The 14,681-nt window shown below is 47.4% G+C and overlaps 1 protein-coding gene across 1 annotated transcript; it reads left to right on the top strand.

The window, feature by feature from the left end:
• The first annotated feature begins 3,622 nt into the window (after positions 1-3,622).
• Positions 3,623-4,612, top strand: LOC117825622 (trace amine-associated receptor 1-like). Its single transcript, XM_034701535.1, has one exon. It carries the CDS (start codon positions 3,623-3,625, stop codon positions 4,610-4,612), a length of 990 nt encoding a protein of 329 aa, XP_034557426.1.
• The last annotated feature ends 10,069 nt before the right edge of the window (positions 4,613-14,681 follow it).

The following is a 14,681-nucleotide window of genomic DNA, read 5'->3' as shown; positions in this document are numbered from 1 at the left end:
ATACAGACCTCTACATCAGTCCTTCTTTATAAATACAGACCTCTACATCAGTCCTTCTTTATAAATACAGACCTCTACATCAGTCCTTCTTTATAAATGCAGACCTCTACATCAGTCCTTCTTTTTAAATACAGACCTCTACATCAGTCCGTCTTTATAAATGCAGACCTCTACACCAGTCCCTCTTTATAAATACAGACCTCTACATCAGTCCTTCTTTATAAATACAGACCTCTACATCAGTCCTTCTTTATCAATGCAGACCTCTACATTGGTCCTTCTTTATAAATGCAGACCTCTACATAAGTCCTTCTTTATAAATACAGACCTCTACATTGGTCCTTCTTTATAAATGCAGACCTCTACATAAGTCCTTCTTTATAAATACAGACCTCTACATAAGTCCTTCTTTATAAATACAGACCTCTACATCAGTCCTTCTTTATAAATGCAGACCTCTACATCAGTCCTTCTTTATAAATGCAGACCTCTACATCAGTCCTTCTTTATAAATACAGACCTCTACATAAGTCCTTCTTTATAAATACAGACCTCTACATCAGTCCGTCTTTATAAATGCAGACCTCTACATCAGTCCTTCTTTATAAACACAGACCTCTACATCAGTCCTTCTTTATAAATACAGACCTCTACATCAGTCCTTCTTTATAAATACAGACCTCTACATCAGTCCTTCTTTATAAATACAGACCTCTACATCAGTCCTTCTTTATAAATACACACCTCTAAATCAGTCCAAAACTGCAGAGTTTTCCACAGAGGATTAAACTGAAAAGAACATGGCATCACAATCCAAACTTCAAACTTTGATCATAACACCTGTCTCTAAAGCAGAGCTTACTTTGCAAATGAAGAGGAGAAGCGGGCTTTCTTTGTGAAACATGCAGAACGTTCCTGTTGAGGGCTGCACGCCACATTTTCAACATGTCCTCTGCTTCACACTGCTGTTAGCAGCTCTGTCTATGGCAACATGTTCTCAAACACTCTTGTGTAAGATATGGGTCTGCTCAGTCGACTAAACAAATGTCGCCATCTTTGGTAGTCAATGTTTACTGAACTGTGCGTGACACTGACCCCACAATTTCCAGGAGTACAGCAACGTCTGTAAGCTTCCAGGAAATGTGCGGAAATGAACGCACAGTATGGACAGAAGGCTCTGTTCATATCCGTCTGTGTATAAGATGTAGAGCATAAACAAAACATTAGGATGCTTCAACATCACTATGATTAATAATTAAGTTTAACAAATAACCATTTAGGAGAGGGTTTGGCCTTTAGACTGGGAACCGGTCTCAGCTGGACCACTGACTGTGGACAATGGGCTGGGTTCCGTACTGGCTCTGGCTGAGACTGGAGGAGACTGGAGGATAGCATCCTGGAAGTCAGCAGGCCAAAGAGATGCTAGCTTTAGGCTAAAGGCTGATTCATACTCCTGCGTCGAATCAACGGCGTAGCCTACGCCGGGGGTCCGCGTAGCCCCCGTACCTACTCAGAGGCCTACGCACGTAGCTGACGTGCACCTCCTCCAAAATGTAACTACGCGTAGAATCGATGCAGACCGCAAGCCCTGTGATTGGTCCTCTCGGCGGCATTGTGTTTCCTGCATTTATATCACTTCCGGGATCCCGGACATGGGCCGCACATCGTCCGTGTATTTCATCTCCTCCTCTCTATTCTTCATGTAATCATGTCTGTATGATAAACAGTAACATGTATCAGCTGTAGATTAACAGAACACGCTCTGAATCTCTGTGGAAAAGTAGACAGAGATCGTAGCGGGGCCGGAAGGAGGTGACCGGCTACCAGCGAGACCACACTGTTGCTGCGCGACACTGACACATTGACGCACAAGTATGTGGTGCTCATGTCCGCATCAGCCCCTGCTGCGTACGGGAGACACAGAAGTATAAATCAGCCTTAACAAGCTCAATGCCATGTAGCGGGCAGAGGTGCAGACTGGAAGCTTGCAGGGTGGATGTAAGCAGGCGATGTGAGGACTAGAGGCTTGTGTACTGGATGCCAGGAGGGAAGGCTCACTGCTCAAACCTCAGAGCTGAGTTTATCTACCTCTTTAGGTCAGGTAATGATTGGATCATGAGTTTGTGAAGAGCCGGGTCTGAAATCCTGACATTGGTTACTAGAAGGTTGTTTTACTCATTTCAAATCTTATTACGAGCCACTGCCTTTGTACACCTAACCACTTCCTCTTGTGGACGTATCTGCTCCACTACCAGCTTCCTTCTCTCTTTAGGACCTGCCTTGTACCACATTGGCCTGCCTGAGCTAAGCCCCAAGCCCCCACGGCCTTGCTGCACGTTCCCTACAATCTCTAGGTGCATAAGAGCTGCCTCTGCTTCCTGTACTGCATCTTCTGGATTCCATTTCCTACCTCTAGTTGGATTTGGAACCAACCTACCCACCACTGCGTCTCTGCTCCCAGATAGCAACATCTCTGTCCTGACCTTTGCACACTTGAACTCTTCAGTTGAGCTAGTTATTGGTAGCTGGAGTAAGCCCTTTCCATACATTGCTATACTACTAAGACACAGAGGAACCCCTAACCATTTCCTGATGTATGAATTAACCAACCTCTCTATCCTTTCCACCTGTGGAACTGGAACTGTGTAAACTGACAGTGGCCACATAAACCTAGGGGGAACTGAAACACCAAAGTTTCAACTTTCCTGGGAGTACCGACTTCTCTGTGTTTCCTATCCCCTCTGCTACATCTTTCCTCAGCTGTTCTACCTGATCACTATCCAAACGTCACTATCCGTTGGGACAGACTGTCTGATCTCACTTCTGTAGGGTCTGTATTTAACCTCCGACTTCACTGGCCGGGGAGACAGAGCTCATTCAGTATGCACTGTTGACCTTGTGTGGCACCTTCGGTTCTGGTGGCAGTACTGCCCAGCTCACTATGGAAGGTAAGTGTGATGCATGTTTGTGAATATATATAATATGCTTTAAGAATCTGGCGTGTAGTCTAATCTGTAAGTTATTTCTGAACAGCATTTTGCCTTCTTAGTTGATAGGACATGTTTTTTGAGGTGAGCTGACTGTTGGTTGATAGCTAGTCATCACTGGTCATTTAATATCACCTTTACTGTTGATACAGCAGATCTGAGCTTCATGGGAACATGACAAGAATGAGTCGGCTCCTAAGACTCCGTGTCAGCTACTATTTACTGATCTTCAGTAGAATTTTACTTCTGGGACTTTTTCCAAACAAGATTAATACAAAGTTGTGTGATATATGACCAGTTTTATGAGCATGTTAAAAAGCAGTACCCCCTTTGTAATGTCTGTTGTTGCAATAGTTCAAATATTGAAGAGCTCTAGCAAGAGTGAGAGGCACTGCACTGGTGACTGGTAATGGCAGTTAGATTCAAACTGGTAGGAAGCAGCTCTACAGAGCTACAGAAGATTAACTTCCACATTATGTCACCTCCCTACCTGCTCCGTGGCCGTCTTTGTGAACAAGCATTTGTATTGACTTTGATAAGAGAAGCACTAAAGTATATAAATGATGACCGACAGAGCTACAGTTCATACATTTGAGTCCATTCCTAATGTTTAATTCTTGTTTCCTTTCAAACAGATGGAGCCAGCATTCTGCTTTGAATCTGGAAACGTTTCATGCCTGAAGAGAAACTACCCCACGCCACTGCGTGTCACCCTCTACATCATTTTTGGGATCATCATTGTTCTGACAGTGTGTGGAAACCTTTTGGTGACTTTCTCAGTTGCTTATTTTAAGCAGCTCCATACTCCAACCAACTACCTGATTGTCTCTCTGGCTGTGTCTGACCTGCTCGTAGGGTTGTTAGTCATGTTCCCCAGTATGATCCGAACCATAGAGTCCTGTTGGTACTTTGGTGACTTCTTCTGTAAAGTCTCCTTAAGCTCAGATGTCATGTTGGTTACAGCATCAATTCTGAATCTGTCATTCATATCAGTGGACAGATACTATGCTGTTTGCCAACCTCTGCTTTACAGAAGCAGAATAACTGATAATGTAGTGCTGATCATGATCCTGCTCACTTGGAGTATTTCAGTTTTTTTAGGCTTTGGGATGATTTTTCTGAAACTAAATATTTTGGGTGTTGAGGAGTTTTATTATAACCATGTTGTGTGTAAAGGGGGGTGTGTTTTGTTTGTCAGTGGACCTTCAAGTGTAATCTCATCCCTTCTTTCCTTTTACATGCCAGGTGTTATAATGCTTGCTGTGTATCTGAAGGTTTTGCTGGTGGCACAGAAACAGTTCCGCAGCATACAGAGGGCAGGCTGTGTGAGCTCAGTGAAAACATCAAGCCAGACTAAAGCCACTAAAACTCTGGCTGTTGTAATGGGAGCCTTTCTTTCTTTTTGGACTCCTCTCTTTGTCTGCAACATCACCAACCCTTTCATTAGTTACTCCTTATCCCCACAACTGTTTGAAGGACTTGTGTGGTTGGGATTCTTGAACTCTACAGTGAACCCTATGATATATGCATTTTTTTACAGGTGGTTCAGAAAGGCATTTCAGTTATTAACCTCAGGTGATATCTTTAAATCTGACATGTCAGGGACAACACTCTTCACTGAATGAAGTGTTACGTTACAGGCCAAATGTTTTAAAAATTGTGGTAAATTGTACACCTTGCTAAAATATGTCTGTTAAGGAGCCTTATGGCCACAACCTGAACCACCTTTGATTGACCAGAGTGCAATTTGAGTTCTGTTGGAATTCCTCCACAGACTGGGTTTGAAGGAAAGTGTTGATTCTGTTCTTAATCACCATTACAAAGCCTTTTAATCTAAACTGTTTTGAAATGCACATTTACGTTGCTAGCTTCAATTTGGGCTCATTCATGTTACAGCATGTTGTGCAGCGTCTGTCTGATCAGACGCTGCACAACATGCTGTAACACCTCTGCTCTAATCTAAACCCAGCCTGCCATCCAAGCTTCAGCTGCTCCTAGAGTCCTCATGAAAGATGCAGTTTAAAGGTAATGTTTATATGCAGACAGCGTCAGAAAAACTAAAGCCCATGGTGCAGAACGATGTGAATTAAGATAACCTGTCACAAGTACGTTTCAAAGAATGCAGTAGAGTTTTTTGGCCCACCGTAAGCCCAAGCTGACAACTATCACTATCAACTGTCACCTGTGCCCATTTACATCCAGGATGTAGAGTGTTATGAGAGCAGACATTAACCCGAGCTACAGCTCCAGCTAGTGGAGGGAGGCTGAACTACAGCTTAGACACAACATCTGACCAACCTTTCAGGCCTACAGTAATACATTTGTGAAATCACTTAACAGACAAGCAAATCTAATCAAGTAAACCTGAACATCCTTATTATCAACCTGCACAAGTGTAGATGACCTGTATGTGAATGCAGAGCAAAAGTCAAAACTGAGTGGTCACAAGTGCAATATCATGCAGCTACACCTCTACATCAGTCCTTCTTTATAAATACAGACCTCTACATCAGTCCTTCTTTATAAATACAGACCTCTACATCAGTCCTTCTTTATAAATACAGACCTCTACATCAGTCCTTCTTTATAAATACAGACCTCTACATCAGTCCTTCTTCATAAATACAGACCGCTACATCAGTCCTTCTTCATAAATACAGACCTCTACATCAGTCCTTCTTTATAAATACAGACCTCTACATCAGTCCTTCTTCATAAATACAGACCTCTACATCAGTCCTTCTTTATAAATACAGACCTCTACATCAGTCCTTCTTTATAAATACAGACCTCTACATCAGTCCTTCTTTATAAATACAGACCTCTACATCAGTCCTTCTTTATAAATACAGACCTCTACATCAGTCCTTCTTTATAAATACAGACCTCTACATCAGTCCTTCTTTATAAATACAGACCTCTACATCAGTCCTTCTTTATAAATACAGACCTCTACATCAGTCCTTCTTTATAAATACAGACCTCTACATCAGTCCTTCTTTATAAATACAGACCTCTACATCAGTCCTTCTTCATAAATACAGACCGCTACATCAGTCCTTCTTCATAAATACAGACCTCTACATCAGTCCTTCTTTATAAATACAGACCTCTACATCAGTCCTTCTTTATAAATACAGACCTCTACATCAGTCCTTCTTTATAAATACAGACCTCTACATCAGTCCTTCTTTATAAATACAGACCTCTACATCAGTCCTTCTTTATAAATACAGACCTCTACATCAGTCCTTCTTTATAAATACATACTTCTACATCTGTTTAAAAGAGTTTTCCACAGAGGATTAAACTGAAAAGAACTTGGCAGGATGGATGTAAGCAGCATTTGCTGCTTGAGACCTTGATGAGCAGACAGAGTGATAGAAAGTGATAAGAATAACTGGATTTATATAAGTCAAGCGCTCTACAAAAACATGATGAAGGGAGCTGCTCTCAGCAAGAAGAGCAGAGTGAATCTTTCAGTTTGGACAATCAGTCACCACTACATCTTAAATCTTTGTTTTATTTATTAAACATCAACCATAAATGAACAGATGAATACTATGAATATGGGTCTCTGTTATATCTGTGTATCTGTGTTTGACATGTGTTTACTTAGTCGACTAAACAAACGTCTTCATCCTGGATATTGACTGAGTTGTGATAGCTTTTGTGGCAAGATAGGGAGTTGCACTCCCTACCTTTAGGGGTCAGTGTGTCGTGTTTGGTGAATACTGGGTCCATGGTGTCCACTATAACTGAAAGCTTTTTCCAGGAGCATTTTGCACCTTGGGATCATGATCGCCTGCGGTCCTGTCATTGGCTACAGCTGCGAGCAGCTAATGGCCTATCCATTCCATATGTTGGCTATTTGGAGCTTGATGTGACCCTCTGTGGGAAGGAGATGTCCCGCTGCGGGATCTTGGTCGTAAAAGACCCCCCTGAAGCTGTGGCCTCAGTCCCTGGAGTTTTGGGGATGAACATTATCCGACGTTGCTATCGGAATCTTTTCGGGGCATATGGTCGGTCTCTCTTTGATTCACCCCCTGTGTTGCAGGCCCCTGGCCCGTCATTGAGGCCCTCCAGAAGTGCCACCAGGCTGCTGCCCAGGTTCAGAAGGACCCTATGGGTTCAGTTTGGGTGCAGGGTAAACGGGCCCTTCGCATCCCTGGCGGAGTAATGAAGATTGTGGCCAGCACTTGCTCTCCACACTTTGGAGATCAGCCGGCGCTGTTCGAGCCCCCCGATTCTGGTCTGCCAGCGGGGTTGCTGGCGTCTCCATGCTTGGTTCAACTTGTCCGGGGTACGGCTTATATTCTGGTGGTCAATGTGGGAACCAGCGATATTCTCCTGTATCCTCTGACTTGTCTTGGTGCTCTCAGTGGTGCCCAGGTTGTTAGTTTACCCACAGGGGTGACTGAGGTGAGGCCTACCACGGCTACGATCTCCTCACAAACAGCCAGTAGCTCGACCACGGGAGTGACCCCACATGTGGATCTGTCCATGTTGACAGAGGAGGAGCAGGGGGAGATGAGGTCTGTGTTGCAGGAGTACAGTTCAGTCTTTGCAGCCCACGATGGAGACTTGGGCTGTACTGGCCTCATCTCCCATGACATTCCGCTCCTTAATGATGTCCCTGTTCGACAAGCCTAAGACCGCTTTCTGTACCCCTTTTGGACTTTTTGAGTTCAACAGGATGCCTTTTGGGCTATGTAACGCCCCAAGCACCTTCCAGCGGCTGATGCAGAGGATGTTTGGAGATCAGCAAGGACAGTCCCTCCTTCTGTACCTTGATGACATCGTTGTTTTCTCCTCCTCCGTTTCTCAGCATCTGCAGCGGCTGGAAGTAGTGCTTGGTCGGCTCCAAAAGGAAGGTCTAAAGGCCAAACTGAAGAAGTGCTCTTTCTTCCAGAAGGAAGTTAAGTACTCAGGCCATGTCATCTCAAGCGATGGAGTCTCCACAGACCCTGAGAAGATCGAGGCTGTGTCCAAATGGAAGCGGCCCCGTCATGTTACAGAGCTGCGCTCCTTTTTGGGTTTTGCTAGCTACTATCGGCGTTTTGTAGAGGGTTTTGCGCAACTGGCCGGCCCTCTGCATAAATTAGTAGCTGAGCTTGCAAGCAAAAAGCCCAGAAAAGGATCCGAGCAAGCCCTGGGTGCTGCCTGGACGCCGCAGTGTGAAGCCAGTTTTGAGGCCTTGAAGTCGAAGCTAGTTTCTGCCCCTGTACTCACTTATGCTGACTTTGCCCGTCCCTTCATTTTGGAGGTTGATGCCAGTCATAGTGGCCTTGGAGCAGTCCTCTCTCAAGAGACCGACAGAGGTGTTCAGCCTGTCGCTTATGCCAGTCGTGGCCTCAGGCCAACGGAGGGAAACATGGATAACTACAGCTCCATGAAGCTGGAGTTTTTAGCCCTGAAGTGGGCTATGACGGAGAAGTTCCGGGAATATCTGTTGGGCCATAAGTGTGTGGTTTTCACAGATAACAACCCGTTGAGCTACCTGCAATCTGCCAACTGGGTGCCACGGAGCATCGTTGGGCCGCCCAGTTGGCTGCGTTTGATTTTGAAATCAAGTACCGATCAGGTCGCAGTAATTGGAACGCTGATGCACTCTCCTGGCAGTATCTGTCTGGTTCGGGTTTGGCTGATGGTGTCGTGCCAGGCACTTCAGTCCCCAGTGTCCTCCAGCGTGCAGCAGTTCTAGACCCAAGGGTGGTGGCAACCCAGGGTGTAGTATCTGCTTTTCCATCTCCCTCTCCTGCTGACATTTGTGCCTTGCAGGAGGCAGATCCCCTTGTGAAAGAGTTTTTGGTGTTTTGGCGGAGACGGGCTCGGCCGACGCCGGCTGAGAGACCTCAGGTTTCTAAGCCGGCGATGGCCCTGTTGCGTCAGTGGAACCATTTGGTTGAAAAAGAGGGTGTGCTTCACCGACGGGTCTTCTAGCCTGATGGTGGGGGTGAATCCCTCCAACTGGTTCTGCCTGCAGTCCTTAAGCAAGACACCCTTAACCGCTTGCATCAGGAGCATGGCCACCAGGGCATTGATCGGACCACTGACCTGGTGAGGCAGCGTTGCTACTGGCCGGTGATGTCATCGGACATCAAACAGTGGGTCCAAGAGTGCGAGCGCTGCCAGGTTGCAAAAGACTCTGGGTCAATGCCGCATAGCTTTATGGGTCACTTGCTTGCTTCAGAGCCAAATGAAATCTTGGCCATTGAGTTTACCCTGTTGGAGCCCTCCAGCAGTGGCGTTGAAAACGTCCTTGTTATGACAGACGTTTTTAGCAAGTACACCGTTGCTGTTCCCACTCGGGACCAATGGGCCTCTACTGTGGCCCATGTTCTCCTGACAGAGTGGTTCTACAAATTTGGTGTTCCAACCCGTCTTCATTCAGACCAGGGGAGGAGTTTCGAGAGCGCTGTGCTGCACCAGCTCTGCTGCTTGTACGAGGTTGCGAAGTCTTGCACTACTCCATACCATCCAGCGGGCAATGGGCAGTGCGACAATTCAACAGAACCCTCCACAACCTCCTACGCACTCTTCCAGTCCCAAGGAAACGGGACTGGGTCTCCTGTTTGCCCCAGGTGTTGTTCTCCTACAACACCACATCCCATCAGGGCACAGGAGAGTCACCCTTCTACCTGATGTTCGGTAGAGAACCTCGTCTCCCCATCGGTTTTCTGTTGGGACGAGTTCAGGATCCTGTACGTGGGGAAGTCAGGCTTCAGGTGGCTTTTGAGGGTGCTAAAGAACGGTTGTTGGCTGCGGCTGGTCGTCGGAAGGAGCATCATGACCAGCGGGTTCGTGATGCACCCTTACCGGTGGGCCAGTTGGTTTACCTTAAAGTTCACAGTGCGAGGGGTCGTCACAAAATTCTGTCTGGAGCTCTGTTGTCCATCAGGTGTTAAAAGCCCCAGCGAATCAAGGAGCAGTGTACACTGTCGCTCCAGTGCATGACTTGCATCATGCACGAACAGTACACCGGGACATGTTGAAGGCCTCAGCCTCTACCGACCCCTCCCAGGGACCCCTCGCCTTCTGGCCTGGAACAGGTGGAGGGTGAATCCCTCAGTGATGGCGACTTGTGGCTCTTGGTACCAGAAACATCTATGCCGCCTGTGTCGGTACGTCGTTCTGCAGGTCCGAGTAGTTCCGCTGCGACAACTCGTTCAAAGGTTCAGAGTGACCTTGTACCGCCAGTTTTTTCCATGTCCCCATCAGAGCAACCTGGCACCAGTCAGCAGGTTCTGCGTCGGACTGCTCGCTCTACAGCTGGTCAACATTCCAACGTTCACCATCTTCCGCTGTCTGCGGGTCAGCTGAGTAATCCACCACAGCCGGCGCAGCCTATGTCTAATGTCCAGATAGCCATTTCAGACCCTGGTGGTAGTTTTGTTTGTTGATTCATTGTCGGGGCGGTGATGCAAAATCTGGGGTAGATGTGGTCGGTCACACCTCCACGCCGAGGCTTCAGGTTCGGCTGCCAGTCCACCCCTGAGGGACCCCGAACCCATGCAGGTGGGTCTCACCCGACTCACTCCCGAGGAGCGAGAACACCGCCGTCAGGGGAACCTCTGCCTCTACTGTGGTCGGCCCGGCCACTTTGTCTCCCAGTGTCCAACAAAAGGTCGGACTCATCAGTAGCGGGGGAGCTTCTGGTGAGTCATGCATCCAAGTCTCCCTCCAATCAGCGCCCCCTGTGTCAGGTCCGTCTACTGCTGCCCGAGGTTCCCATACCCTCGCAACCCTCATCGACTCGGGGTCGGATGTTAACCTCATGGATGAGGAGTTGGCCCGGCAGCTCGGCACCGGTCGGGTTCCCCTGCCTGACCCAGTTCCCGCCAGCGCTCTCGATGGCCATCTTCTGGGGATGGTGAGTCATCAGACGACGCCCGTCCAAATTCTCCTGTCTGGCAATCACCACGAGACCATTCAGTTCCACCTCCTGCGGTCGCCCAGACACCCGCTCCTCCTGGGTCACCCCTGGCTTCGCCGCCATAACCCCCATATCGACTGGGCTACAGGGTCCATTCTGGGATGGAGCCCGTCCTGCCACCAGGTTTGCCTTAGACACGCCGCCGCTCCCCAGCCCTCTGCCCAGCCCGGCTCCACGCCAGACCTGTCGGGGGTTCCTGCGGAATACCACGACTTCAGGGAGGTCTTCAGCAAGGCCAAAGCTACTTCTCTTCCTCCACACCGCCCCTATGATTGCAGCATTGACTTGCAGCCCGGCACTACACCGCCACGGGGCCGCCTGTACTCCCTGTCTGCCCCGGAGAGAGAAGCTATGAGGACTTATATCAACAACTCCCTGGCTGCAGGCATCATCCGTCCGTCTTCTTCTCCTGCAGGGGCAGGGTTCTTCTTTGTGGAGAAGAAGGACAAGTCCCTGCGACCCTGCATTGATTATCGGGGCCTGAATGGCATTACAGTGAAGAACCGGTACCCCCTACCTCTTGTCTCTTCCGGATTCGAGTTACTCCAGGAGGCCACCATCTTCACCAAGCTGGACCTTCGTAACGCCTACCATCCTTCGCATCCGGGAAGGGGATGAGTGGAAGACCGCCTTCAACACCCCCTCTGGCCACTATGAATATCTGGTGATGCCCTTCGGTCTCACCAATGCACCGGCCGTCTTCCAGGCCCTAGTCAACGACGTGCTCCGGGACATGTTGGATAAGCACGTTTTCGTGTACCTGGATGACATTCTTATCTTCTCTAATACCAGAGAGGAACACGTCCACCATGTCCAGGCGGTGCTTCAGCGGCTGTTGGAAAACTCCCTCATTGTCAAGGCCGAAAAGTGCGACGTAGATGAAGCACCTCCAGGGGACCAAGACGGAGTCGACGTGGACGTTTCCGACGAGTTCTGACCCTCCTCCGGGTCCCCCCTCCGCCCGCCCGGTTCGGGGTGTTGCCTTTTGGGACATCGAGGGCCGTCCCTTGAGGGGGGGGGGTTCTGTCACAGTCTGCTCACCTCCTTCCCTCAGTAATTTTCCACTCTCCTTGTCTCTGCTCCACTCTGCTGGCCAGCCACGCCCCCTCATGAGGCAACCCGGTTCACCTGCACACTCACCTGCTCCTCATCTGCAATCAAGCCGGTATATAAGCAGCAGCCACTCTCCACTCCTTACCAGATTGTTCTTTGACCTCATGCAAGACTTTCCAGCATTCTTCTCCGGACTGATCTCCCATTGCCGACCCTACCTGCCCGTGACCATCCCTCCTCGCCGCTTCCCAGGAAAACACCTACGCCTTCTGTCCCTGACTACGAGTTCTGCCTTCGCCCTTCCGGGGTTCTGCCTGTCCGTCCTTGTGGCCGTTTGGCGTCCTGTCCTCCTGCGGAGTACGAGTGAGTCTGTTCTTCAACTCCCTCCGGGATCTGTCTGTCACCGGTGCTCAATTCGTCAGGCTGTCATCGAGCCCAGAGAGACTCGATTCCCTACCTGTGTTCGAGGTAGAGAGACTATTCACCTGTTGCTTGTGTCTATTGATGAACTGTTAAATAAAGGTCATTACCAACTGATCTCTTGGCTTCCGATACTGCTTGTGGGTCCTAACTCAACCCGTTACAGATTCTGTTCTTAGTCACCATTAAAAAGCCTTTTAATCTCAACTGTTTTGAAATGCACATTTACGTTGCTAGCTTCAATTTGGGCTCATTCACTGAAAATTACTCTGCAGCCATAAACACATGTCATACCCATTCCTGCTCCTCTTACTGATAACCTGAAGTCTCAGTTCAACCATTTTATTTTACTAATTTTTTTCATTAGCCAGAAATAGGCTGGACAGTGAAATAGCCTTTGGTCCAAGCTGGGTAAGCTTAATGCAGACACAGGCTCTCTGCCTCTCTGCCTCATTTGATCTGTGTGTCAGCTGATCTTTGGTCCCACTGGTCCATACACGTGGTCAGGAAGTTTTATTGTCAGATATTGTCTGATCGCTGCACCTAACTAAACCTCAGCGCTTCAATTTCTGATGTACCTGACATAAAAATCAACAAGGTAGCTAAGTTAAAGGCCGCTATCGACACTATCACAGGAATATGAAGCCATCCATCCATTTTGTTCAACCTATTTGGAAGTGGGCTGTTTTGGTCCTAAGTGATTTGTTTGTCTGTCCCTCCTCAAAGCAATGATCTCCAGGTCTTCGTGGGTATCCAGAGGGGTTCTCAGGCAAGATAGGATATGCACCACCTACAGCTTCATCTGGGTAGAAGCAGGGATATCCCATCAGCTCAAAAGGCATGCCAAAGAAGGGGCTGAGGAGGATCTAGGGGATCAATCATACAAAAGAGTTTTTAAGAAAGTTTGTTTTTGAAATTGCTCTGCACTCCACATCCCAATAATTTTCTCACATGGACCCACAGATGGTTGATCAGTTTTCTTTTCCTCACAAACGACAGATCTGTACTCACAGGTTATCATCTGCTGTCAACAGCTGTTTACCCACAAACATTTACTGCTGCCAAATTAAAGTTGTACCAACTCTTTTTCAAGATGTATGTCACATTTTTCTATTTCAATAATTTGATCCCATGGTGTTGTATGATGTAGTTATACAGATGTTGTGACTTCACTAGAATAAAATTGGTCTTAAAGCTGGAGTAGGACACGTTATTTTGATACATTTTTGTCAATAACTGTTAAAAAGCGATTTATACATCGATAGGGAGTAACCATAGACTGTATAAAATATGGACGTAGTATCCGTGACGTCACCCATCTGTTTCTGAAGAGCTGTTTTGTATCCAGTCTGTTGGCTGCTAGCTCTTTATCAGACCTGTATCCAGTCTGTTAGCTGCTAGATCTTTATCAGACCTGTATCCAGTCTGTTAGCTGCTAGCTCTTTATCAGACCTGTATCCAGTCTGTTAGCTGCTAGCTCTTTATCAGACCTGTATCCAGTCTGTTAGCTGCTAGCTCTTTATCAGACCTGTATCCAGTCTGTTAGCTGCTAGATCTTTATCAGACCTGTATCCAGTCTATTAGCTGCTAGCTCTTTATCAGACCTGTATCCAGTCTGTTAGCTGCTAGCTCTTTATCAGACCTGTATCCAGTCTGCTAGCTGCTAGCTCTTTATCAGACCTGTATCCAGTCTGTTAGCTGCTAGATCTTTATCAGACCTGTATCCAGTCTGTTAGCTGCTAGCTCTTTATCAGACCTGTATCCAGTCTGCTAGCTGCTAGCTCTTTATCAGACCTGTATCCAGTCTGTTAGCTTCTAGCTCTTTATCAGACCTGTATCCAGTCTGTTAGCTGCTAGCTCTTTATCAGACCTGTATCCAGTCTGTTAGCTGCTAGATCTTTATCAGACCTGTATACAGTCTGTTAGCTGCTAGCTCTTTATCAGACCTGTATCCAGTCTGTTAGCTGCTAGCTCTTTATCAGACCTGTATCCAGTCTGTTAGCTGCTAGCTCTTTATCAGACCTGTATCCAGTCTGTTAGCTTCTAGCTCTTTATCAGACCTGTATCCAGTCTGTTAGCTGCTAGCTCTTTATCAGACCTGTATCCAGTCTGCTAGCTGCTAGCTCTTTATCAGACCTGTATCCAGTCTGTTAGCTTCTAGCTCTTTATCAGACCTGTATCCAGTCTGTTAGCTGCTAGCTCTTTATCAGACCTGTATCCAGTCTGTTAGCTGCTAGATCTTTATCAGACCTGTATACAGTCTGTTAGCTGCTAGCTCTTTATCA

This window comes from Notolabrus celidotus, chromosome 14 (assembly GCF_009762535.1).
Source record: "Notolabrus celidotus isolate fNotCel1 chromosome 14, fNotCel1.pri, whole genome shotgun sequence".
NCBI lineage: Eukaryota > Metazoa > Chordata > Actinopteri > Labriformes > Labridae > Notolabrus > Notolabrus celidotus.
Note: the sequence above shows the minus strand (reverse complement) of the source record. Positions and strands in the feature narration are given on the sequence as shown.

Excerpts from the sequence above, each read along its gene's own strand:
- LOC117825622 (XM_034701535.1), top strand. The coding sequence starts at position 3,623 with ATGGAGCCAGCATTCTGCTTTGAATCTGGAAACGTTTCATGCCTGAAG.